This window comes from Betta splendens, chromosome 10, assembly GCF_900634795.4.
Source record: "Betta splendens chromosome 10, fBetSpl5.4, whole genome shotgun sequence".
Taxonomy (NCBI): Eukaryota; Metazoa; Chordata; class Actinopteri; order Anabantiformes; family Osphronemidae; genus Betta; species Betta splendens.
In genome coordinates this window covers 2,707,100-2,734,732 of record NC_040890.2, presented here as the reverse complement: position 1 = coordinate 2,734,732, position 27,633 = coordinate 2,707,100, and the positions used below count along the sequence as shown (strand labels likewise).

The 27,633-nt window shown below is 42.0% G+C and overlaps 1 protein-coding gene and 1 long non-coding RNA gene across 9 annotated transcripts; one reads left to right on the top strand and one right to left on the bottom strand.

Annotated features, from left to right (window-relative positions):
* Positions 1-602: 602 nt before the first annotated feature.
* On the bottom strand, positions 603-27,563 carry rell2 (RELT like 2). 8 transcript variants are annotated; one of them, XM_029164731.3, is made up of 7 exons: positions 27,401-27,563; positions 5,397-5,460; positions 4,909-5,118; positions 4,468-4,530; positions 4,294-4,357; positions 3,965-4,141; positions 603-3,855 (listed from the first exon to the last, which is right to left on the bottom strand). In XM_029164731.3, exons 3-7 carry the CDS (start codon positions 5,102-5,104, stop codon positions 2,361-2,363), a joined length of 1,995 nt encoding a protein of 664 aa, XP_029020564.1. In that variant the 5' UTR covers positions 5,105-5,118; positions 5,397-5,460; positions 27,401-27,563; the 3' UTR covers positions 603-2,360. The 8 variants fall into 8 exon arrangements, with proteins under 8 accessions (XP_029020564.1, XP_029020558.1, XP_029020562.1 ...); XM_029164725.3 differs by having other exon boundaries at positions 5,300-5,460; positions 27,401-27,562; XM_029164729.3 differs by lacking the exon at positions 27,401-27,563 and adding an exon at positions 18,563-19,254 and having other exon boundaries at positions 5,300-5,460.
* Positions 7,245-19,385, top strand: LOC114864085 (uncharacterized). The gene is made up of 3 exons (XR_003787246.3): positions 7,245-7,340; positions 7,514-7,592; positions 19,250-19,385. It is a non-coding gene; the product is annotated as an uncharacterized LOC114864085 (long non-coding RNA).
* Positions 27,564-27,633: the final 70 nt, after the last annotated feature.

Below are 27,633 nucleotides of genomic sequence, written 5' to 3'. Positions count from 1 at the left end.
CAGTCACTGTTTCCATTCATTTCCAGTTTTATTTTGTCACTACTTCCTGTTCCTGCATCAACACCAGCAGTTCTAGTTTTACTTCCGTTTCTATTTAACCTCACCTTTGTCTCATTCAGTAATCTACTCACCTGTATTTAATCACCTCCTCTTGCCATAGTCCCCCGCCAGATTGTCGTCCTTCTCATGATGAATCATATGACTCATAGTAAACAGGAAAAGCACTACGACAGACTGAGAACCAACAGGAAGTAACAAAATAAAACCGAAAACTACTCATGACAAAACTATGGTAGAGGTTCTTTGACAGGGAGATGTCTGCCTTCACCCCTTACATTTATACTCTTTTGAACTTTGTTCTTTGACCACATACTTCATGTCATGTGTTCAATTAGCAATCTGTACTTTTGTTAGGAGGCGTTTTGATGTTTTTGAGAGTCATGTTACCACGTGATGTTGTTGCTGGTTGATGGTGTGTGAGACATGTGGAACAATAGTAATGTGTCTTAGAAAGACACTTCTAATAAATATACAGTATCATAGAAAAAACAGAGGAATTGTGTGGTTAACCATCCATCAGTTAAATACATGAGTGAATGAAAAGCAGTGTCACAGCGCATTTATTAGGTAGAAAGGCACTACACAAGGGCAGAATGTGTGGTTTCTTTCCAAGGGATAAACATACAGAGAATCATTGTTTATCAGTATTTAATTATAGAGCATCTATGGTTTACTTTTAACGTACCATATAGTACCACCTGCTACAGTAAATGCCTCTGATTTGACTCCCAGTTGAGGCAAAGCTGTCTGCATACCGAGTGTAGCTGCTGACAACTGAACCTCAGTGATGAACCTCCTGCGGGGAACAAGTCTTGCAGTTTGGTTCATTGGTGTCAGTCTGCTCTGTCTGCTGGAAGTGTGGGGGACACTGAGGGGAGACCACACTCACACGCACACTTCAGGAACTATAGGTGGTCTCTCACTTCAAACACGGAGAAGATGATTGTCCACTTAAAAATTTTGCCCAGAAGACGCAGTTCATTCAACAACAGTAGTGCTTCAGGACACATGTTGCTTTAAAGCAGTCTACGTAGCATCCCACACACCCACATATACAAATTATACTACTAAGCACACAAACCAGCTGGTGGGATGGTTCTAGTGTGTGAATGTCACTATTCTCTTACTTGAGAATTGGAGGACAATGACATGGGTCCTCTACGGGACAGCAAAGCCTTTAGGTCGGTGTGTGTGGTTCTGTGTGATACACAGCCTGAGCCTCTTACCATTGTTGGTTTTGTAGTTCTATAGTCTGGCAAATCGTAGCCTGTGGTGTCCTGTAAATACTTTTTAAGGGTTAAAGGTCCCCTATATCTCTCTATGTCTTTCTTCCTTCTCTCCCTCTATTCTCTCTGCTGCAGTAGTGGGTTGTAGGAGGGAACAGGTCCCGATGATGAGGTTTTTATTTTGAGACTTGTATGCAGTACTTCTCAAGATAGACATGTTATTATAGGTCATTTCCTTATTGGTTGCTCTTCTTATTAAAGTTCATGTTGAAAGGTCTCCCCCTCTCCTTCATCTCTGTTCCGTTTTCCCTCTGTCCTTCTCTGAGGATGGTACAAACTGTATGCTGTACATAATGGGGAAAGTCGTTGAAATAATCCCACAACACCAATGAAGGGGAGTATACGTCCCTAGCCAAAACAAACACTCCACCTGAATCAGAACTGTCACCACCAGGCATCCAATACTCCATATTTTATGCTGGACAGGAAATATATTCAGTGCAAAAAGCAGCAGGAACATTTTTGTCATGGGTGTGAAATGTTAAACTGTGTTAACTGGAAAATGAAACACATATACAGTGTATATGTATATATGCTCTACAGTACAATGTGATTAGTTTCTAGTTCTAACAGATGGGCTTCTTTAAATGTGCAGCCCACAAATTAAACTGTTCTAAGGAATCACAGTCCTCTGAACTGAACATGACTGGAAACCTGTGGGACGTTACAAACGTCTGGGAATGTTTCAGGGTTCATTCCTTTTCAAAACCATACATGTATATGAAACTTCCACATGCATACCTTTGGTTTCAGCAAAATATTGCTAATTATCTGGGCCCTTCCTCTGGGTTGCTCTAGTATATACACAATCATGCGACCAGATGACACTTGGCCACCTTGGAGCCAAACTAAGTGTGACTCAAGATCCGAAACCCAAAAGATTCTGCTAAATGGGCTAAATGTTGTATGTGATGCTGCTTAAAAGGATACAAAGCTTTATATATGGATAATCAATCACCCGGTCATTTTTATCATAGTCAAAAATGCTGCTAAGCAACTGAGATCAAGTTAACGTTAAAACCCCACACAGTCCTGTTCCCAAGGACTGGGCTCCAGCTTTTTCTCCTCTTCTTGCATCTTCGTCATATCACATCTATCCTGTGCTGACAGTAGCCTACCCTCTGCTTCACAGGTCTCTTTTCTCTGACTTTTAGGTTGTGCAACACCTACAGCAGAAACATCTTCTCCCTGATCAAGTGCTGGACTAATTCCTGCTGTTTCAGATTCATTCACCTTTTGTCCCGGTTCCTTTCTTAAAGGATTTTCATCCTCCACCATAGTGACAACTGAAAACACTTTCTTGCTGTCAGGACTGGTGTTGTATATGGTCACACTGCCTATTTTGCCACCTACAGGTGAGAAAGGGAACAAAGGACTGGAGGGAGACAGAGGCAAGCTCCTGGAAGCAAGGTGTTGTCCAGCTGGGGAAGGAGAGAGGTTCTGTGACGACACTGGCTTGGTTTCATGTTTGGGTCTGACACTAAATATAGGTGGGGAAGGTAGTGCTTGTAATGTTCCCAAACATTTTCCAAAGCGTGTTGATAAAATAGGTGATTTACTAGACATCATTTCACCTGATAGCAGCTTGGGGCCTAGAGTGGTTGGAGCAAGTGCAGCTTTTACAGATGCTGTATATGTTCGTTTGGGACTCTGTGGAGCTGCTGGAGGTGACAAAGAACATGAAGATGGAGCTTTGACTGGGAGAAAAGCTAAAGAAGCCAGACTACCACCAAAACCTAGTTCCAGATCCAGACTGGAGCTCAGGTCAGGAGTAGTCTGGGTGACTGGAAGACTAGAACAAAGGTCATGTTGGTCAGTGAGAATAACAGGAAAGAGACCTGGCATGGAGTCAATGGGTGTAGAACTCTGTAGTGGGTCAAAGGCTTCTTCAATTTTTAATACATTATCCCTCACACACACTAGCTTCTCTGCTGTATTGTGAGTCTGTTTGGACCAAGTGGGAGAAGAAAGAAGAAGGGAAGAGGTCACCATACTCCCAATGGAAGGTTTGACTGTTTCAGGACCAGGACCATGTTTGGAGTGGGCATCAGGAGTAGAGCTGGAGACTGCTGCTTGTTTTTTACTCTGACCAGAACCTGTGGTTTTGGCATCATGCTGGGGCATGACAGACGCCACATTCTGACTGCCATTAGGTTCAGGCTTAGAACCAGGGTTAGTGTCACATGTAGGAAATAACTTATTGTTCTCTGCACGTTTAGCAGATTTCCTCTCCCTGTGGTCGCTGCCTGTATCCTCCCCTCCTTTAATGCCCACGGGTTCGCTACCACGTCTCAGTCCAAATATGCTCACGCTTTTCCTCCGTTTTCCCACATGGGGTCCGACCCCATTGGTGCTTTCTGTTGGTGGCGCGTCCTTGAACATACTCCTCAGGGTGTAGCCACTCTCCTTCTTTTCATTACTATTCTGAGACTGGTCCAGCTGGTCCCCTGAACTGACCAGTGCATTTGAACCTCCGTAAAGCTTCTTATCAGTGTGTGTGACCCTGAATCTGAGGGCACAATAAGAAATGAAGATGCCTTTGTTCACTGATTAGCTTTACATCAGCATTCTCATTAGCTTCTCCTATACGAGCAAGAAGCATTTGAAGGTGCTGTTACCTGCCAACAGAGAAGACTGTCTGTTCTCCGGGCCGCTGTTTTAATCGTGGAGTTCTGCTCTGCCTGCGGCCCTTCTTGGATCCTATCTGGGCACAGAGGTGGCAGGTGTTGTGGTTGGTGTCTGAATGGACGGTGTGGTGATGAGGGGGAACACAGCTGAGGGAATCTTTACGCAACCTAAACATTAACAAAATATAATGACCAATATGTTTATTATTATTATTATTATTATTATTATATAATAACGTTGACGCTGTAAAGTTCAAAACTGTGTTTGTTCACCACACATTGAACAGCTGTCCAACATCAGCTGTGTCTGATAGATTCACCTGGGGTCATGACGTGCACAGATATTGTAGCTCCCCAACATTTCATTGAAGGCTTCCATGTTTGCTACAGGTGAAGAGAAAATAACAGATAAATGAATGTAATGAATGTTACAATGAAGACAATGAACCCTCTAAGAGGGTTGGAAAAGAGAATGGAAAAAAACAATCAGTCACCTTCATTTTCAAGTATGCATTTGAGGATTTTCTCCACTGTATCCTGGTTCTCTTCATCATCATCTGGGATACAACAGAACACATTGAGTTTGTGTCCTTTCACTCAACTGGTCAAATACTACAGCTGGAAACGTTTCGCTTCCACAAAGCCTCCAAGCGTCATGTGAGGGAACAATCACATGGCTGTAACTTAGATGAGTGGAAAACTACGAAACTATAAAGTCAAATACAAAAACCCACTTGTTGGATCTTTACTGTGAAACGTTACTATAAATAAAATTATGTTTTTGGAATGAGGTAAACATAATTAAAGTGCAGTACAGATAAATATCAGTAAAGACTACCCCTACTGTAATTAAACCACAGACAGCAGAAAAATAAATACAAGAAACAGGTAACACTGCTGGATTTATTTGAGGAAGTTTGGTTTTCTCAACTCACCCTCTGAATTTCCTTCAGTTTTCTCCTCCTCCTCCTCTTCATCTAAGTCCTGTGTTCGACAGTGGTAGCCCTTTCTTTTCAGCAGATGACAGATGAGGAATCCAAGCAATCCAGTAAGGAAGAAGAGGAAGACCACTAAGAATATCATGTAAGGTGGGGGGTGTTCTCCCACTGCTGGAGCCTCTAATTCAGTCATAATGGGCTTTTAACCTGAGGTTGTAAGAAAATGTGACTTCAGTTTTAAGGTTTGTTGCCTTTCCACAGTATTTAAGTTGTGATAACATTTGACATTTGTCCTTCATTAAACATTGTCATCTTTACTTACATCATTTGCATAATAATATTATTATGGTACAATTAAAAAGCAAAAGACAAAATAACAGGCACACACTTGAAAGATCTCTGATGAGTCTGACAACTAGACAAGCAACAAGTATTTTTCCCAACTTGCTGCTTGCTGTATTGGCAATGTTAGAAAATGCACAGACTTTGTGGCTCATTCAGATCATCTTCAGGACGTTTTCTGCTGTCTGGTTACCATCAACAGTCCAACTGTGGAAAACCAAGCAAAAGACGAAAGTCAGAATATCATGAATTATTCTCATTTATTCCTCTGCATACTGTCGCAAGGGCAGCTGAACATGATGTAAAATACGTCATTCTCAACCGCCCTGCCGGTTTGCCATGTGCCCAGAGATTACAAATTCCTGGTTTTTCCGATAGATGCCCCCAGCAACAGTCAGGCTGAGAAGGGGCGGAGCGAGCCTGCTGGAGTGCTACTCCGCTGTCCACCATTGTTTTTCCTCGCATATGTCACGACTTTGACTCTGTTCCTGTTTTGTTTTGAAGGACTTCCTGTTTTGTTCATATCACAGCTGTTTCCTGTCACTCCCAGCTCTTATTACGCACACCTGCCTGTCATTAGTAATCAGTCACCAGCATATAAGCTCCAGTTCTCAGCCAAGCCAGTTGCCAGATTGTTATGTGTGTACTCACCACTTTCCAGCGTTACCTTTTCTGCTTACCTCCGATCTCGATCCCGTTCATGACCCTCGTTTTCCTGAGACCTACCTGATCTTTGTCTGTACCTCTGGCATGATTATCTGGTAACGTTCCTGCTTGTTTTTGACCTGAGACCTGCCTGATCCTTGTCTGTACCTCTGCCGTGACAACCTGGGACAATCTTGCTTGTTTTTGGACCTTATCTGTACTGTTGCTGAGCCTCACTGTGTATGACCTTGCCTGAGTAAGATTAAAACCTGTTTTATTCTACCTGTCTGGAGCTGTGCATGTGGGTCCGCCACCTTGAACGCCGCTGACAACATACACGTACAGAAACACAACTGAACAACCCAGTGCTGCAATGAATCTACCGCTGCCGGTTTCGCGTGGATGAAGTTGGAGAACATACAAAGGAACATATTTATTGAGATCAGTTTTGGGCTACATATTAGAGATGGGAAGTTCGCTTCTTTTAACTGACTCACATCTTTAGCTCTCGAACTGCAAAGTGAACGAATCAGTTTGAGTCATTCATTCATTTTGTTTATTTGCTGCAGGCGGTGCTGTGGGCGTTGTAAATGGTTGCGGTTCTCAAACACTATATACTGAAGACAAAATGGTTTGCTTCAGCGGACAAATTATAATTACAAAATGCCACAAGCAATTTAAACCACATGAAAATCTAGCAAATACACACCACATTAACGTGACTTATGTCCTGCATCTTCCCTGCCATTGTTATTTAACACATGACAGTCACTTGGTAGCGTTCACATGATAAAAATGAACAACCAACGATCCGTAAGGATTCATATAAACGAATCGCAAAGAAACTGGAGTCATTCTGCTCTCTACAGAGCCTTCGTGGTTGTCACGTGACAAACGAATAAACAAACGATATGTAAGGATCCATATGAACGAATCACAAAGAACTGTAGTACTTGCTTCCTGCCACAGAGCCTGCGCTTCGAACGATGAATGAGAAAAATGTACTGCCTTTTACAATGAAGTGCCTTTTACATGATGCTGTGAGACTTTTAAAGCAAGAAGTAACAATAAGTTCCCTAAAATGTTTACCAGGTGCTTTTTATTGTGTCCAAAATTTTACTATTATTATAATTATTATTATTACTTTTATTATTATTATATTTTATCATTGTGTCAGATTATTCTACAAAATCATCATGATGATATAATGTTCGAAAGTACTGATTTACTTTACATTACATAAATGTACACAATAACACTACACACATCTACAAGAATCAAAGACCACAAAATAATTATAATTCCATTAATAAATAATGTATGCCGGGGCGTCAGGTGACAAATAAATTAACTTCAGATATCAGACATCATTCATTTCCTTGTTTATCAGTCCACACAGCCCCTCCAAAGCAGCCAGGACAGAACAGTCGAATGAGCACTGAGTAAGTAATATATTCGATCTTTTATTATTTTAGCTTGCGTTGTGAGGTTTGAGTATTTACAAAGATACGAGCTGCTGCTTGCCATGTTTTGGACTGTCGGGAGTAGCGTTAGCTTATGCATTAGTTAGAGTGGCAGCAACTCTAATGCAATAATTCATTTCGTCATTTTACAGGCAATATCGACTAGCCATGTATCGTCACAGAGACTCTTGGAAGGGACAGCCGTCTTGTTTTGCCAGCCACTACCAGCAGGTAAAGAAAAGAAGAGGGTTTTTTGCTAAATTAAAAATTTGTAGCTTACTAACAACCGTCTGCTTTAGTAAAAAATAAAATGCTATACACCTTAGAAACAATGTCTTTATTCAAACACACTGTTAAAATATATATTTTCGTTAAAAGTGTAAAAAAATATAGAAATAGATGTCCGAACATTTGTCTGTAACCCAGAGGATTAACAAACCCCGCAGTCAGGATCAGGTAGGTCCGTTCACTGCAGCTCGGGAGATTTGTCAGAGCGCAATGCATTCTGGGTGTTTTATGGTATGACCATTTTCAACGCATATTACTGCTCTTTTCCCTGTTTCCTCTTGACACAGACCACCAATGCAATGTTTTTGCATATTTTGGGTAAAAAATGTCCAATATTCATAACGCAACTTATAATTTAAATTTGAAGAGGATATTGCATGTCTTCATCCACCTAATTTTATATAGATAAAGAGAAGTTAATTCTCATATGACCAATCAGGTACTTTAACAGATAAAAAAAACCCACAGTGGAGTCTACAACTGTTTAGTGCGAACATTCAGTAACTGTGCATTTTAAATTACCTTTTAAAACATCTTTTTAGAAAACTGCTCTTAACTTTTAACTATTTCTAGATTACTGATGCTAATAATAATAATAATTTACACCAAAAAAAACATTTATACCAATATGAGGTAATATTGACCAGTGGCCCTCTGGAAACAGCCACACACACACACACACACACACACACACACACACACACACACACACACACACACACACACACACACACACACACACACACACACACACACCTGAGGACCTCCATTGACATGATGCCTTCCCTAGCCCCTTACTCTATCCCACAAATAAAGGCAGACGTCTAACCGTTGCTCTAATCCAAACATAAATTCAGTCCTAAAGTCACAACTTAACCCTCAAACAGGCTTTCAAAGAAGTGGGGACCAGCCAAAATGTCCTCACTTTGGTAGAAAACTAAATTTTCTTTGGTTCTCATTTCGATACAAATTCACACACACACGGACCAGATGTCACTGTTACACAAGATGCCCACAATAAAATGGCTAATTACTTTATGCAACATACTTGCATACTGCATTATAAATATGGCATTCTATATTATTACTAGCATATTTAATAACCTTGTTGTGCAGAACAAAAGAAGCTTTTGAACATTTAGCTAACAAACAATCCTTACCCTTCTCCTGCCTTCTTAGCTGTGGCACATCTACAGACACGTCAGCATGGTCAAAGAGGAAGATGCCAAAACAAACAAATAAAATAATAAAAAAAGTAATAAATATTTTTTTTATAAATAAAAAATGTTTGAAATACGTGTGTAAAGTAAGATGGTAAATGTACTGTAAACAATATACAGTATAACCCTGCTGTACAATTCTGTAGCCACACCTTCTCTGTCTATCTCGGGACAAACAAGGAGGCTCAGATTGTAAAAGGAAATGTGACCATAGATAACAAGGACGATTCTAACTCTGAAGAACATACAGCTGATCCTTTGAAATGCATGAGTCCATGAACATGAGGCTACTTCTCAGCCACATAAACACATGCAGACATGCAGCTCAAACCAGCAGTTTATCTGCATTGCCAACACCAGCTTATCATTCAGAAAGGCCCCTGACTCACACGCTTATCAGCCCTTCGAACATTTGGGTGGTTTGTACAGTATGTGACATATCAATTACAAAATATGCACAAGAAAAATGTTAGGTGGTAATTTAAAGTGTAAATCACCATCCACTGATGAATGAACAGCTAATGTCAGTACTATGAAAAGCCTATATGTACTGGAAATACATATATAGGCACACACTAGTCGGCAGTCTGTTTATATGTGCTCCATCCAGTCTCTAGACAGTAGGGTTGCACGGTATACTGGTATTGATTTGGTACCGCGGTACTGAGGCATTTAAAACGGTACTATATTGCATTTGGATGGGACCGATACTTGCAGCTCTGCAGGCAGCACCCTCAACAGCGCAGGGACATCGCCACATGACGTTTTTGCGTTCTCTTTTTAATCTGAAAAAGTATGTTGTCATACCAACATAAAATGACATTGCTACAAACAGAACAGTGGGGGACCGCTAAGGAATGGTTTTGCTGTTTGTTACAGCAAGGGGAAAAATGATGCTTCAGCTGACCTGTAACGTAAGACTTCCCAGCATATTAAAGAGTTTAAAATTGAAACGAAATGTCAGAGATCAAAGGACAGTAGTTGAAACCTGAGTACAGCCTTACGAAAAGACAAAAGGAGTCAGAGACATCAAAGAGTTTTGAAGCTTTCAGCTTCCACCGTGAGGTCCACCACTAGAATTTCTTGGCTGTGGTCGCTCATTGTTTGTTCTTAACCATCTAACTTTGTTCAGTATTTACTGACCTTTCAACTTGACCACAAACCAACTGAGACATAACTAAATTTATATTTATATTTGAACCTTGCTCATGTTTTTGACCTTGTCTTGCCAGCTCCTTCGATTCTGCTTTTTGGTAGTGATGGCCAAACGAAGCTTTTCTGAAGCACTGAAGCTTGTATCAAAAAATGGTTCATTACTCGAATCTGTTTAACATAGCATCTTTAGTGACATCTGGTGGCCAAAAACTGAATTGAATTGTAGCTTGAAGTTACTGTAATTAACCGCTTCATTATGGTACAATTCAAGTTGACACCTTCTTATTAATACCATTTTAAATTTTTGTCATTGTGATGCTTTGAGCAAGATACTCTTTTATATGATTAATTTAATTAAATAAACAAACTTTCGGAAAGCTATGATCGTATAGAGATGATCTAGTTGCGTGGTGACCTGCGCCGGCGGGGAGGAGAGATAGAGAGAGAGAGAATAGAGAGATAGAGAGAGAGAGAGAGATATAGGATATAGAGATAGAGATATATATAATATATAGTATTAATATCTACTATTTATATATATATATATAGTATATTAATATCTACTATTTATATATATATATATCAATTTATCAATTCAATAAATTGATAAATAATTCGAAAGTGTTCCCATATGACAGAACGTTCGCTCTTTCTCGCAGGCACCATGTGTCTTATATGTTGCCACCTAAACACCACAAAACCTGCTAACGCGTCTCCTTATAAATTTTGAACCCCATATTGATGCGGTGACTTATGAATGTGAGGTATGGCGCTTCAGACAACACTGATCACGTTATTTTTGCCAAACAAATAAAGCATCAGTTTCTGAATCCGGGTGTTTTTTTTAAACATACTCTGGAGCTTCTGCTTCAACCAGCCCATCACTAGTTTATGGACTCTGCCTCGTGTTTTGACCCCTGCTGGAGATTAACTGCCTTTTGCCTTTGGTCAGATCCTTTACCCACCGTCGATTAGGAATTCTCTGCCAGCGTCTCGCCATGCTCCAGTTCACGCCTCAGTGCCAGGTTCATGTTGTGCGCCTGCCTATGCCTCTGCCCCAGCCTCTCATTCCAATTCCTGTCATGCCACCATTGCTTCTCTGTCACCGGTCCATGTCTCAACGCCGACATCGAACGAATCGCACTGATTTGGATTGTCCATTTGAAAAAGGTTATGTTTTTGAATAGCATTAAATAGTGGGGCTCAAGAGGTTAAAGGTAATTATTTTATTATGGTATTGATTTTTTTACAAACCCTCATCTCTACCTCCTCAGCCAGTTGTTGTGGTAATTACTTGTCTAATCTACACTCCTCCTGTTGGCTCAGTGACAGAGAGCTGGTTTGACAGTACACTTAATCACTGACGTCACATTTGAGAATTAGGGAGGAAGATGTAGAGCACAAATATATAATACAATAGTTTCCAGCTCACACATTTCATCCCACTCTAAAATGTTTACATTTATCAAAACTTCCGTCTGCTCGTGTATAGAACTCCAAAGTATTCAATATTAAATTCGATTCATTTTTCTAGACACCTGTGGAGGATTGTGTGGTTAGAGATGGTGGACACGAGTTAAGTCCTGCTTACTTTAGCAGATTAAGTAGAGAGACATAATTTACCAGCAGATACTGTTTTGAGTTGTTTAGGTGATATTTTGTAAATGCTCTGTATGTTTTTGCTCTTTAATGTGTTCACACTGAGGACGTCATTTTCAACCATTTGTGATAAATTGAGCATGTAGAGAGAGGCGAGCCTCTTGCTGTACGATTCTAGTACCTCGCTTGACGTGACTGTTCAGACCTGCTGTTCTGACGAGCGATGCGGGCAGCGAGATAATTTCTTAGCCCAGTGACAAACTCATGATGATCTACCACAGTCGTGTATGGGAAAGCATGATGAAACACAACATCAACAGGAAGACGTGGAACTCTGCCAAACAATGAAAAGGGGAGCCATCTGGCTTTTGACTGGGGAGGCAGTGCTCGAATCATGTTCTCCAGAGTCTTGTTGTAACGCTCGACAACTCCATTTCCCATAGGGTGATATGGAGTGGTATGGGATTTCTGCACATGTCCAGCAGTTCTTTAATGAGCTGGCTTTCAAAGTTGGCTCCCTGATCTAAATGGATGTGTTTGGGGAATCCCTAGATAGAAAATATATTATTCCATAGGCGACGAGCAACCTGCTTTGCTGACTGGTTTTGGCAGATAAATGCATGTGCCAATTTGGAGAAATGGTCTGTAACAACCAGGACATCGACACATCTTCTCTGTCTGTTCAGCAGTCCAGAAATCTATACAGACCATTTCCATAGGTTCAGAGGTGCAGATGCTTTCGAGAGGAGCACGATCATTGGGCTCTGGAGTCTTTCCAACTACACAGCGGAAGCAGTTCCTCACATGATTGATGATGTCTCTTTCCATTCCAACCCAGAAAAACCTTTGTCTGGCCAGAGAAAGTGTACGTGCCAGTCCCTGATGACCAGCCGAATCACGGAGGCCTCGGAAAACCTGTGTCTTAAAGGTCCATGCACATGCTTTTTTCATGCTACACAATGCTAAAGAATTGGACCTTGATGTCTCAGTATGGTGTCTGTAACTTTTCTTGCCAAAAAGCTCTGTAGACCACCCACACGGCCCGTCTGAAAATGTGTGTTTTAAGCTCTTGTCCATGACGCTCTGTTTTAGGGCGGTGTTACAAGCGAAGTTGATTGCCACACCCCTTTGAGGAAGCGCATAGACGTGATCCGCCACGGGGATCAAAAGTCAAGGTCACTGAATCCACTGTAACAGCGAAACTGGCTACCTCGTCTTTGTAGTGGAGTTCAACCATAGGTTTCTGTCAGAACGTCAAAGGCAGCGGACCCACATGCACGGCACAGACAGACTGGGGTATGGAAACAAAAGGAATTTATTCCAAAGCTCAGAGTCAGGATCAGGCAGGGTCATACACAGGTAAACAGACAGGATCAATGCAAAGGTTCAGGCAGGCTCAGTTCCGTGGACAGACAGTGTTCGTTAACCGTGTAGGCAGAGATAGAAGTACCGTTCAGGACGAGGCAGAATCGTAGTCATAAAACAGGCAGGGTAATTACCAGACAGGTTCAGCAGACGATGCAGGCAGGGATCAAGCAAGGCTCGGTAACAGTAGACAAAACAATGATCGGAACACGAGTCGGGATGAGAACAAAACGCATGGTGGCGGTGAATGCACGCGAACACGAACTAAACAATCAGGCAAGGTACTGGGGTGAGAGCTGATGCTTAAATGCTAGGTGACATGATTACAGATGAGCTGCTAGTGTGGGTAATGAGAACCGGTACTGGCAGGGAACAGCTGTGATATGACGTTTAGCATGAAGTCCTTTCAACATAAAAGCGGAAGTGAAACCAAGACGTGACAGTGAGTCCTTCAAAATAAAACCCGAGAAACGACACAGACATTACCGAAAGGAAGGACTACAAAATAAAACAAGGAGCAGGACCAAAGACTGTGAGAGTACCCCCCCCCAAGGGCGGATCCCAGACGACCCAACAGAAACAAAAACAGCCAAGCAGGGTGGGCGGAGGGAGGACTGGCGGAGGGCAAGAACCTAAATCAACCCGCCTGGAACACCAACAGGGCGGGCGGAGGGCGGACTGGAGGAGGGCACAACGAGAACCCCCCCAAACTCACGCCCGAACATGACAGGCAAGGGAACCCCCCCAGACAACGAAAAGCAAAATTACCACAAGTCCAATGAATTAGGAAACCCAATATGAATGTCCGCAAGGTACAGAGGCAGCAGGTAAAAGTGTCTACCCCCACCGTGTTTGGGTTTCAAATCTGCCGCGTCAGTGCCCGGTTTGCACTGCGGGAGGAGTGTGTTACGTCCTTCTGGCCTGTAGGTGGCAATTGACTCCCACTTTTGGTCCTAAAACATAGTAGTTGCTTACGTCATATAGCCTCTTGTAGAACAACTATTGATCAGGTCTTGGGTGGCCTAGTGTTTAACATGCATGGCTACAAAGTTTTTTTTGTCCGGGGTTCGAGTCTGAGTGGAAGCAGTTTTTTAATTTTAATTATTGGAAAAACAGCGTCTCATCATCATCATGTGATCACGAGATGACAACCTTGTATTACTTAGTGCATGGATCACCAAGACCATGAACCGCTGGTCGCGTTATAGTATGAAGTTATGAACGTAAGTAAATTATGGCAAATTATGGCAGTTTAAAACCGAAAATAAGAAGCTGAACGGTGCGCCCTCCCGTGTGCAGCGGTCGATTTGTGGCAGACAAGCTACTGTAACCCTGATGTCTCGCTGTTGGTACGGGCTACAATTTTCTTTACGTGGTATGCTTCTTTAATGCACCACACGGCAAGACAGTACGGCACATGTACACTTTTGTCTTCACGCCGCTCTCACCCAACGCGCGTCACATTTTCCTGTCCCCCGTCAACAAGGACAGGTAGGAACTAATGTTGATGACAAATAAAATCACAGTAGCTGAAATGTCACGTTTCCCAAACATAAAATAAAAAAATAAAAAGGAATACTAACTAAGGTTACACTACTACAATTTAAAAAAGTGAATAAGGATGATCTAGACCAGAGGTCCGCCACCGGTTTTCAAAAAACAAACACTGGGAGCCGCGGAGGGCGGCAATATTATATTATTTGAGAACATTCAACATTTGTTTTTTAATCCAAAGAAGACATAAAAGTCAGGGCTCAGAGATCTAACAGCTGATAAAACATTGTCAAGGCATCGACAAGGACAGCTAACTCGCTTTTCCCTGCTTCAAACAGCTGCTGTAACTGAGAGCAACCCGTCATCACCGGTCAATCTGGAAACGTATTCATTGGTTCGGACGTTGTTCTGCCCGCTTTCACGTAGACACAAAACTCGTCAAAGCAAAAGAGCTCAGTGCAGCATTTACAAATCACATGTGAACGTTTTAATTTTTTTTTGTAAATAAAAATAATGTTTGCCCTGTTCAAACCTGGGGAATAAAAACTATTCTGATTCTGAAAGCGGCTAATCAACTTTGTAGGAAGACATTTCATATGGTACAGGTGAAAGGGAGACTAACAACCCAACGCAGCCGAGGCTGCAGCAGGCAGAGAAACGCAGATCTTTGTCCTGCATTTTGATGCGTGTTTCCCCTTCCCCCAGCGTCCCACTGCTCTGGGACGTGGATGGCCCCGCCCACTTTCATTCACCAGACGGACATAAAAGAGGGAATAACGAAATAAACAGCTGGTTAACTTCATAAGAACACGGCTGTAGCTTTGCAATGACTTTATGTGGTACAGGTGAAAGGAGTAATAACGAAATAAACGGAATATAAAACGGAAACGCTTTCAAGCATTTTCTGTTTATAATTATTATTGCACATTTGTTAAAACTAGATGGGTGTCATTTTTTGTAATTTTTGGTGTCGTTACAGTGCAAAAATAATGTTTTCCCTGTTCAAACCAGGGGAAAAGGCGATTCTGAAAGCGGCTGGTCAACTTTGTAGGAACACATTTCATGTGGTACAGGTGAAAGGGAGACTAACAACCCAACGCAGCCGAGGCTGTATCAGGCAGAGAAACGCAGATCTTTGTCCTGCATGTTGATGCGCGTTTCCCCTTCCCCCAGTGTCCCTGTCTGGGACGTGGATGGCCACGCCCACTTTCATTCAACAGACGGACATGAAAGAGGAAATAACGAAATAAACAGCTGGTTAACTTTGTAGGAACATGGCTGTAGCCCTGCAATGACTTTATGTGGTACAGGGGAAAGGAGTAAAAACGAAATAAACAGCTGGTTAACTTCGTAGGAACACCTTGTAGTAGGAACTGGTATATTTAGAAAACCCAGTAGTCCTAGAGTTAAGGTGTGTGAACTGGGGAGGAGACGGAAGCAGCGACTGAACAGCGACTGAATAGAGTTGATGTCTTCCCCGCTGACAGGTGCATTCATTTGATAATGCACGTACCTTGGCTGACAGTTCAGTTGAAAAAAACAATGAATCTTTACAAACCGTCCCTGAATAACATCTATGAACTGCAGTTTCTTCCTTGATTATCCATGATTATTATGAAAGAAGCGCAAAATCTTCGCCAGTCCAAATTGTGCAATTAATACTGTGTTTACAATAAAGGTAATAAATAATAATAATAGTATTTTCATTTTAAAATGCACTGCATATTTTAAACGAATGTCGAAGTGGTACAAATAACTTAGATCAGAAAGCTACGATAAATACATACGTTTATTTTTGCAGAGTAAACGTATGTAGAACAAACTACTTGCTGCATTAATGAGTCTTAGACCTGCAGCTGATCACGCCGCCCGATGCTGCCCAATCTCCCATGGAGCTTTGTCCTAAAGCTGAAGTATTTCTCACCTGCTGATCTAGTGGTAGCAACACATTAGCATGTCTATGCGCCTCTACGGGGGAGGGAAGGGATGAGAAGTTTGCCTTTGCGACTGTGAGCAAACATGAGACAAACAAAAGCTTGGTCAAACTCAGATCCAAGTCATCTGAGTATGAAACACATCACATATCATTCGATCTGGTGTTTCATTCGAGCGGCAGTCTGGAGCTCTCTGCTAAGACGAGTTTTTTTGTTTTTCGTTTTTCTCTAAACGATAAAAACAGCTTTAAATTTAAGTCCGTGTGTTAAAAAATATATTTTTGTTCGGTTTATTGGTTTGTAATGCGGTGCTTTTATTCAGGATAGATAGACGGATGGGAAATCAAAGTTTTGAAACATACACGGGCCGAATAAGTAACATCAGCCACTCATTCAGTTACAATGACACGCACAGTCAAAACAAATTCTCGCTACATCTAGTGCGCCACTCCCCCGTTCCTCTCGTAGCCTGCATTTGCACATCCATACATTTGTGTATTGGTCACTCTCTGTCTGGACACATGACTCCGAAACACCGTCACGTTAATCGTCACCAAATTATAAGCAGAGGTAACGAGAGAACGACTTTTTGTGTTTTCCGTTTGTCTCTAAACAATAAAACATATTACCTCCAATTCCGTGTCTTTTTGTAAAAAACAAATATTTTTGCCTGTTTTATTGGTTTGTAAGGCGGTGCTTTGATTAAAATCCTTTTGCCGCTCATCGCAAGAGAAACGAAAACGCCGGTGAAAGTGGCTGGATGGACAGATGGGAAATGAAAATGTTGAAACGTACACGGGCGGAATAAGTGCTCTCAGCCACTCAGTTACAATGACACGCACAGTCAAAACTAGTCAAACTGCAGTTCTGCAGACACAGAGTAAACGCGTAGGAACAAACATGTTGCTGTAATGCGTCGCTGTAGATCTGCTGATTTCTGGCGTCCTGTCAAAATTACGATCGACAACCTGTAAAACAAATTCCTATGGGGTGCCAAATGTAAAAGGAGCACCTATAACTAGTTTTCTCACATTTAACTAAATGACACAACATGTTTTCTCACATTTAGTTAAATGTGCAAAAGTCTAAAAGTAAATGTTAAATGTTAAATGTAAATGTAAATGTTAAATGTAAATGATAAATGTAAATGTAAATGTAAATGTAAATGTAAATGTAAATGTTAAATGTTAATCTTAAATGTAAATGTTAAATGCTAAATGCTTAATGTTAAATGTAAATGTTAAATGTAAATGTTAAATTTAAACGTTAAATGTTTGCCGGGTGTAAACTGAATATTCATGAATGGGCAAGTAGACTCTACCCCTACCCTCAAACAGCGCTGGTCTCAGATCAGACGCGGACTCAAACACGTCAAACAGTACGGCAAGTAGGGCAGTAGGGCAAGGCAACGAACTGGGGCCTGAGCAAGGCACGGCTGAACTGGGGCCTGAGGAAGGCACGGCTGAACTGGGGCCTGAGCAAGGCACGGCTGAACTGGGGCCAGTGCAAGGCACGGCTGGACTGGAGCCTGTGCGGGACACGACTGGACTGGAGCCTGGCTGGTGTGGTGCGGAGCGCACTGTTTAACTCCCCGAGTCGCGCGCACATCCGCTCATAGAGGCGACGGACACTGAGGCGTTCTAGCACGCTGTCCTCGTCCTCCAAGGTCCACACCGCCACCTCCACGGCGCTTCGCTGGGCCGCCGGGTCGGGCGCCCTTCGATAATCCTCCGCAAGGATCTTAAAATAATTGCGGAAATTGCTGGGTAAATCGGCACATGAAAAATCCATGGCTTACGGCAGAAACAGGAAAAGCAAAAGAGCGGAGGGAAAAAAAAACACTGGGAAACTAACTTGAAGCTGGCTGGGTCCAATTCTGGCCAGATTGTTCTGTCAGAACGTCAAAGGCAGCGGACCCACATGCACGGCACAGACAGACTGGGGTATGGAAACAAAAGGAATTTATTCCAAAGCTCAGAGTCAGGATCAGGCAGGGTCATACACAGGTAAGCAGACAGGATCAATGCAAGGGTTCAGGCAGGCTCAGTTCCGTGGACAGACATTGTTCGTTAACCGTGTAGGCAGAGATAGAAGTACCGTTCAGGACGAGGCAGAATCGTAGTCATAAAACAGGCAGGGTAATTACCAGACAGGTTCAGCAGACGATGCAGGCAGGGATCAGGCAAGGTGTCTGGTCTGATGTCGAATGTGAGGCTGTTGAAGTGGTTACACTTCGACTGCCGCAAGGTACGTCTAACTTCTTCTCCATAATGGGGTCTTCAGCTGCAGTTTATATTTTGCCGTATTTGTCTGTAATTAAGTGCCAATGTGGGAACAGTGAATGCTTACAGAGGCATTGTTTGACTTTCAAAATATTGCATGTGTTTATTACTTTGTTTAATGTGACATAGTATTTGAAATTAAAATTTCGATAAATCTTACCTGAAGACGCCTAAACCAGTTGCCAGTTGTCATGTACGGTTGATGATCCAAGACTGGAGCCAGTATTATTTAACGTGTATTCATTACAGAACATATTTAATATACAATATATCAGACAACTACACATGCATGGAATAAATCAGTATCTCAGAAATTCATAAACAATTTTAGAACATTTTACTATTTACAGATTAATCATAACCAACCTGGAAATGTTTACAAACATAGTTTTTGGTTCTAAATACATATTGACCTAATATATTTTTAATTGCTTTAGTAAGGTGTATGATATATCAAGTGCTAATATATAACTAATAGAAATGTAGTTGTTGTTTTTAATTGTTTTTTTTCTTCATAAATTTGACAGTACTATGTCTGTGTGTATCTTAAGTCGTTGCAGGTATCTAGCCTAGAGAAGTCTTGTTAGCTGGTGCTGGGGACTTCTAGGGTGAAGAGTAAAATGCGGCATTCTATCTTCCCTGGTCGTGTGGATCAGGACAGTGTTTCCTGAGGGACAAGGCACCTACAGTGTACAGTATGTTGGAATTAGACCACCTGTGAAATACCTAAATTATTGTTTCTGTGGCAATACTTCAATAAAAGTTGAAATATTATAAAACATTTGTCTGTTTTCCCTCCTAAAAAATAGTTCAGTGAAACAGCATCAGTCAAAGCCAACTTTATTGTCAACCAATGCACCAGCACTATAATGCTGGATAAGTTACCTTCACAGTTCAATGTGCAGACCACAAAATGAATGGATAGGATTCATAGTTATGTTGAAAGCATAGTTTCTGGAGTGGAACAGGTACAATCATGGGCTGTTGGCTGGGGAGATGTGAGGATCTTGTCTTCATCACGTTTTGGAAGACATCGGAAGCAGTGCAGCTGCTGTGCAGATGGTACAGAGGATGCAGCTGTTTTTTCCTTGACACTACTCTAGAAGGTAAAGAGAATAGAATAGTAGATTAATGAAATGTCCAGTATTTCCTATGTATCTCACAACCTTCACAAATTCAATTAATAGTGTGTTTGGAGCAAACACGTTTTCAACTTAGCTTTTATAGTGACGCTAGCAGCTAAAATGTGAGCGGAGTGAATGACCTCAGTACCATATATCACACGATTCAAACCGGACGAATGCTGGAGAGGCTTGGACTCATCCAAATTGTGTGACAGCACCTTGCAACACTGTCTCTCTCTGTCGTGGCTGTTAACATCAACTGTTCTAGCAATTAGCATTCCTTACGCAGGAGAGGAGCTAGATTATAACCAAAGAAACCTCTGGAGTACACACATTAAATAAGTATCAAGCATGTACTTACGTTTGGGGAAGCAGCAAGTGGATCACATCTTGTAGGAACGGAGCGCTTCTTCAACCTCAAGCCCAGTAATAAATATACCCTTGTTTTCAAAGCAGACAGAGCTGAAATGGTGTCCGCACACCACGAACAAGCATTCAGGCAGCGGCACCGGTCTATTTACAAGTAAATAACAAAGTTCTCCTTTCTTGCTCCGCTGGTAAAATGAAAAGGCTGCAATGCTGGTTGGAACAACCAACAATGGAGCATTTCCTGAACCCTAATGAACTCATGTCAGTTTGTGCCAGAGATATGACTTCTTCTTCCTTTGTCTTTTAAATGGCGGGTGGCAACCAACTGAAAGGTGCATTACCGCCACCTACTATGCTAGAGTGCACAGTCGGTGAAATGCAATGTTGCAGGTACATACAGTATAGGGGTCCAGGCTTGTCTGGGCGGGGCTGAAGCTGGTTCTGTGAGTGGTCAGTAGAATGCAGACGTACATAGTCCGCCAAATTTGAAACTATGGTTCTTGAACCGTATTGGATAAACACTCAAAAATGTGAAATAAGTAGGGGGTGTACTTCTAACACACCAGGAGTGTCTTAACGTGAACCATGGAGTCATAAAAAATGTACCAGAATATCCAAAAAGTGAATTTTGCATGTGCAGGCACCTTTAAGGGAATCTGGATGAAAAACTGATTCACTGTCATGTTCGTTTGTTTATCCTTCTTCACCTTGTACAATATACTATCTCTGACAGTGAGCTTGGGCCAGTGTCTCAAGAGCTTCACCACCTCACAAGGGAGCTCTGAGGAGATGGTAAAGGGCTACTTTCAGGCCCGGATTGATCAACAACTAGCTGACAGTTAGCAGTGTACCTGAAAGCATCTTGCACTGTTCTGTCTGCTATTCCATTCATCTGGTTTAGCAATGCTATGTATGGTTCAATGACAAGGCGGTGGCTTATACATGATTTCACAAAGGGCTCTCTGCTCATCAAACATTCTTAGGGCCTGAGACATAATTTAGATCAAAATTGTATGCTGCCTCTTTTGAAACCGCTCTTTCAAGACGTATGTCAAAGGATTGTTGTCAGTCCAGTCTGTGAAGGGCCTTCCTTTTAGCCAGTGGCTGAACTTGTCAGAAACGGCCCACTTCAAGGCAAGAAACTCAAGGCGATGTGCAGGATAGTTCAGCTGGGAATGAGAGAGTGTTTACTTGCAACGGCTACAGGTCTTGCGACTTTCCCATCAGGAGGTAAATATGACAAGACTGCCTCTAACTCATCAAATGAAGCATCAATTGCTAGGACGAATGGGGCACTGAAATCTGGGTGAGCCAATGTGGCACTGTGCATCAGGCTATGTTTCAGTGCTAAAAAAAGCTTTTCTGCACTCTTTAATCCAGTCCGATGAAGAGAGTATTGCGTGGCTCTTTTTTTTTTACAGCCTTTACCCTTTCTGCGTGGAGCAGCCTGTTCGGCTATGAGAGCAAAATGTGGTTTGGCTTTAGCAGAGCATCCCTACAAAAAGTAGAAGGACGATGCCTAGAAAACATCTTATTTTCCTGGAGGGACACGTCTGCATAGAAGTCTGAATGGCGTGTTATCTAACAAGTGGATCTTGTGCACAAAGTCCTTTGCTTCACCACAGTCCATTTTGTGCCTTGAGAAGATCGATTCATACTGTTGAATAAACCAGACTGAACACTTGGTTACTATGGTGACAGCCTTGTCTGACAGGCTTGAGGAGATGGTCCCACAAGAGGCGATGAAGCCCTGAGCTCTGACCGATTGGACTATTGATCTAGACAAATTAGTCATGAATTGTTAAAATGCACTAGAATTGTCTGTGTATTATTCTGTCCCTTCTGCCTTTCACCCTCCTTCCCGGGTCCAAACTAGCTCACCAGCTGTGCCTCTATCTTCTTTCCCTCATTGTGTCTCCCTTCAAGGACAACTGTTGGACTGGCTTGTAAACATCCTGGTCGGCCTCGGTCATACTTCTATAAACAACACTTCACTACACTGATGCAGATACACCCCACCACCACTTTACAGTCTTATCGTCTGCCCTCCGACCTTATCTATCTGTACTGATGTATCCAAGGAAAAATTCCAGCAAGGTTTCCACTTGTACTGTGTGCCACTGTATGTGCGTGTGTTTTTTTGTTTTTGTATTGATTGGTACTGCAACTTGCTTCCACTGTTGGATTTAGCGCTGGTCAAGCTGGCTGCTGATGAAATTTTCCCACTGTCGGACTAATAAAAGGTCTATTCTATTCCATTCTATTTATTTGTGTCAAGTCCAAGGGGGGAGGGTCATCCATGTGATCTGCGCTGTCCTCCCCTGCATGCATTTAGTTTCCCTGGTGGCCAGGCTGTCTGCCATCAGGGCAGTCACGTCTAGCATGACCAGGTGAGTGGCACAGGAAACACAGCTTATGCTCCTTACAGTGGGTGAAAGCGGAATGGGAAGTATGTCTGCATACAGAGCATGGTATATCATTTAAATGCTCAACCCTTGGCAATGTATTGTTGTTGAGGGTAACCAGGCCTCTGCAACAATACTTTTTCCAACATCCCGAATAGTCTTTCCATGGCAGAACTCTCATGTCCCAATGTATAATTCAATTCCATTGTTTTAACAGGAGCAGGGTTAGAATTAACCTCAGCCTGTAATGGAAAAATTTTGCCTTTGTGCTATTTCTTATCCAACACAGTCGTCATGTGCTGGTTAGGTGCAATACTGAACTGAACATTCTTACACAAACAAATAATCTCTTGTGCTGTCGTACATCAAGTCTAAACATCTGATGTTCCATTTGACTGACTAATAATTTATGATATATGTTTGTCTTTTACACCCGTACTCTGGCTCCTTCCTATCTGACTCCTCACCAGACCCAAGGCTGGTAAAGCAAATGCATCTTGTCTTGGAAGCTCGGTGTTCCTTTCTTTGTAAAACAAGACATGACGATGCAGAAGTGAGAAAGCAAACATTCTCACTCACAGTGAGATAAGGTGGCACAAACAATTCCTTTGCTGCAGAGAGACATTCCACCAGAGCCAGAGAAAGGGGTTAAAGGGCAGAAGCAACTTGAAGATCGCGGGCTCTTTGCATCACACCTTCGTGATGTGTGCACTGATCTCCCCAGCTGGTTTTTGGTATGTTGATGTGCACGATCAACTTCCATGCTTTTTATTTGCTTTCCCCATTATTTTTATTTTCTTTATTATTTCAATAAATCGCACAAAAGAACAACTCTCTCATCTGCTTCTTTATGGAAAATTTCCACCACAAGCCCTATTGATGTTGACTCTGCTACCACCCCCAGCTGTAGACCCAAGCCCATTTTCTAAGTGACATTCGTCCAGCACTTCCTGGACCTCACAAACATGGGTGGGGTTGTTAAATGTTTTGCCTTGCTCCTTCATATGGATCTTTTAGGTCTTTAGCCAAGGTGGAGGAAAAATCATCCAGGGTACTGATGAATACTTAGCTGTGCCAAATTGTCTGTGCAGGAGTCCATAAATGGCCTTGGGGTTGTGCTGAACATCAATTTCTCCATTCCTTATTCCAAATCTCACAACATTCTTTGCCCTGTCTCTGAGGTGGATAAGTATTTCTTCTGCCTGATCCATTCTTTGTATGGTACTTTTCCTGATGTACATTTTCATTGATTCCACCCATTCATCGATACTTAGTCAATCAGAACTGTCACTACGGAACACAGGTGGGTCTTTCACTTCCCTCCGAGGGGCCGACGTCTGAAAAGCCCACTTTACAACTGGTGAATGGTTGTTTTTCCATTGAGTGCCTCACTCAGCCTGGTAGTCGTGTTAGGTGTACTAGTTGATGTGTTGAGATATGTCATCACACTTTCTGCAAGTTGCTGCCCTATGTAGCTACTGTACCCACGTCTGGACTGAGGTAACCTGGCCTACATGTGAACTTAACTCCCTCATTGAAGAGCCTCTATGTCCTTTTCATATAAGATAAGAGATAAGATATAAGGCCTGCTGAATCTTTCTCCACCACAGGAGCCTGGCCTGTATCACAACAGGCACCAATTGGCGCCAACATCTCACATGTCCATATCAAAGAACCATGAGCCCACTTTGTTGATCTACCTGTAAATGTCACGGACCGGCGGAACGCGATTGTGATGCAGGACCCAAATGCACAGCCGGGCCAAACTCAGTCTGGTAATTTATTTAATATTTTATTTATTTAACGGACCGGTTAACGCCAAAACAAAAAGTAATCGCACGGTCAGACACCGGCAATAACGAAGGCTGACAATGGTACAGACAAGGAGTGAGTAACAACAAGTACAAAGCAAAAACAGAAACTTACTAAACTGGCAATGGAACATGGCACGACGGAATTCTCACAACGATCTGACAACGGAATAAGGTGCATACTGAGGCTAAATAGGGTGACTAATGATTAACGCAAAACAGCTGATGATCACGTGACGAAATGACAGTTGGTGAAATATTTGAGTGGTAAAACAGAACCTAGAACCGACAGGAAACTAAACAAAGGAGTGTCAAGATAAAACCGGAAAGCAAGGTAGAAAATAACAGTGACGACCAGGTGCTGATCCATGACAGTAAATCTCACATGATTCCACCTCTGCTTATCATGCCATTGTCACATTTATCCCTGCAAAGCTGTCTCTCCTGGAACTGGGACCACCAGCCATAAAATGTGGAATGTGCTCGTTAAGAAAACAAGAGATCTAATCTGGACCTAGTCCTGGTTCAGATGCACCAGAACTTTCAACTGCCATTAAACGGATGCCATTGTATTCGGTAAACAAAATGCTATTATTTGATATTAGATTGGTTTCTGTGTGGTGTTCAATGCCTGATCTACAGATTTGCCAGGAAATTCCCCAAGAATAACAAAGGGACTTATCAGCATGCCTTCCTTTGTGTGAATGTATAAAACTGAAATGAAGATACTTACCGTCTTCATTTGGTTAATCAGCCTGCCATATCCACCAGCTAAATTATGTATCCTCATTATCGTGTTGCATTTTAAGTGTTATAATATCTTACGTAGTAATGTCTACATTAAGCGATTTATAATGGATTTTGCTTTCAATTATTATGTGTATGTTTTAGTACTGTACTTGGTGTTACATAGGGACAAGACTATTCATCATTGAATAAAATCTCATTTGTTACAGCGTTTTAAAGGGACCATGTTTAAAACCTTAATAATCTATGCATTTTATTTTGCTGTTTAACCATTCTGACTTCTTTGCTTATTTAAAAGCTTAGTTATTCCAAATTTAGGAGCAATCCAAATCAAAGAGTTTGATACCTAATCTGAAGAGGTGGTACTCTTCACCACTGACAGATAGCCAACAGATAGACAACAATTTCCCTATTTAGCGGGATTTAACATTGACATTATAACTATGTTACAATTATTAAACTAAATCCAGGCTCCAAAGACAAAATGTAGAGGTTTGACATTGGCACTTTAATGAAAACAGATCGCAGCACTTCAGGAGCAAACTTACTCAGTCCTCATTTTTTATTTAACAAGAATGGTGTCAGACTTGGGCAGGCGTCGGACCCACATGCACAGCACAGAGGCAAGATGATGATCAAACACAGGTTTATTTGGGTAAAGCAGGGTCAGACGGTCCAGGTCATACACAAGGCGTGGTAATGAAGTACAGCATGGAGCAGGCAATCTCAAGTCCAGAATGCAGGCAAGGTTCGGTACACAGAAGATCTCGGTGACGGTACAGACAAGGGTTAAGCAAAACTCACGGTCAGTTGTTCAGTACAAGGTCTTTCTCCGGCAACGGTACAAACAAGGTTCAGGCAGGATACAACGGTCAAGGCAAACAGGATCAATACACGAGAGACCTAGACACGACACGCTGGACGAAGTATGGAACTAAACAATCTGGCAGAGAACTAAGGACACAGGTGGTGGTTAAATACACAGTGACTTGATTACTGATAGAGTGCAGGTGTGGATAATGACCAGGTGAAGCAGGGACAGCTGTGACAGGACATGAACCGGAAGTGAAGCTTGAGCAGACACAGAAACCCGGAGACTACCAAAATAAAACAGGAAACAACTAGAAACAAAAACCCAGATCATGACAAATGGCGTTCAAACAACGTCACTTCTTGTAAAACTCGATTTGTGTCGATCATGCACGAACAAGATAATAAAACATTGTCAAGGCAGCTAAAGCGTTCTGCCTGCTACAAACAGGAGCAACCAGTGTCGCATTCTGATTCTGGTCACCAATTACCATGGTTGTAAGTTGTTACAGAACACCTGTATTAGCATTAGCATTACTATCTGGTCTCCTAAACAACGAACTGTTGGTGTAAACTTGGACCAGAAACAGTTTCAGAAAGAATATACTTCTGCACCACTCTTTCAGGCTGAGGCGTAACGTCACCCTCTCTCTGATTAACTACTTCTCTGAGCAAGTCGGAAAATCATACCTTCCTGCAACCATAACGTCCACAAACTACGCATCCACATGTAATGATATTCACGCCTAGTGTATGCAATACAATGTAATACAATAAAAGCCAACTTTGGAAAAACGACATTTTGAAATAAAAACTTTTTTATTTAAATAAAAAGGCAGACGTAATCATTTGTATTATTATGAAAATAATCATTATGAAATAGATTTTCATAATGATGAGCAGATTTTACAGAATAATGAAACGTATTTCATAATAATAAGCTTACGTTGGAAAATGTTTGTGATTAATTTACATAATTGTCTCTCATTCATTTATATAAGTATTTATTTCATATTGTCCTATTAATTAATTTAATAATGAACACTTTGAACACATACTCGTGATGCAGAGTTTAGAGGCTTTACAGCTCACCTCCCAGTTATCGATGTGATAACATAATTTGATGCCGTTGAAAAGCTATATTTACCCAAATCAGCCACGGGATGCCATGCACGTCTTTTAACAATAGACCGCATTCGGGTATTTTTAAGCCAATAATATAATAGTACAATATATAACATGATAGTAACATGGTACAGTGATACAGTGTAAAGTGCGGTGTGATACGCAGGAGGCGTGTTTCCAGGTGATTTGCCCACTGAAGGGCGGACACACTGCACCATCCTCCTTAGCCACATCATAACCTTCATCACAAACTCTGCATGGTCCGCAAGGACAAAGACACCAGAGGTTAGAGTTGATGCGTCACTACTCACCGTCGGTTAGCCAGGCGGGCGGGCAGCGGGACGCGGTGCGGGGTTCTCTCGCTGGGGCTGGGATGCTGCTCCATGCTGCGATCCGGAGACCAAGGACACTGCTGTGCTGCGGACGACAGGAAGTTGTGAGGAACTTGTCTTTGCCCCGTAGGCGATTCCTGCCGCAAGTTAGCATTTAACCATTGTTTAGCCAGATTCAGCTCACGCTCACTGACTCGGGTTGATTTTGGCTG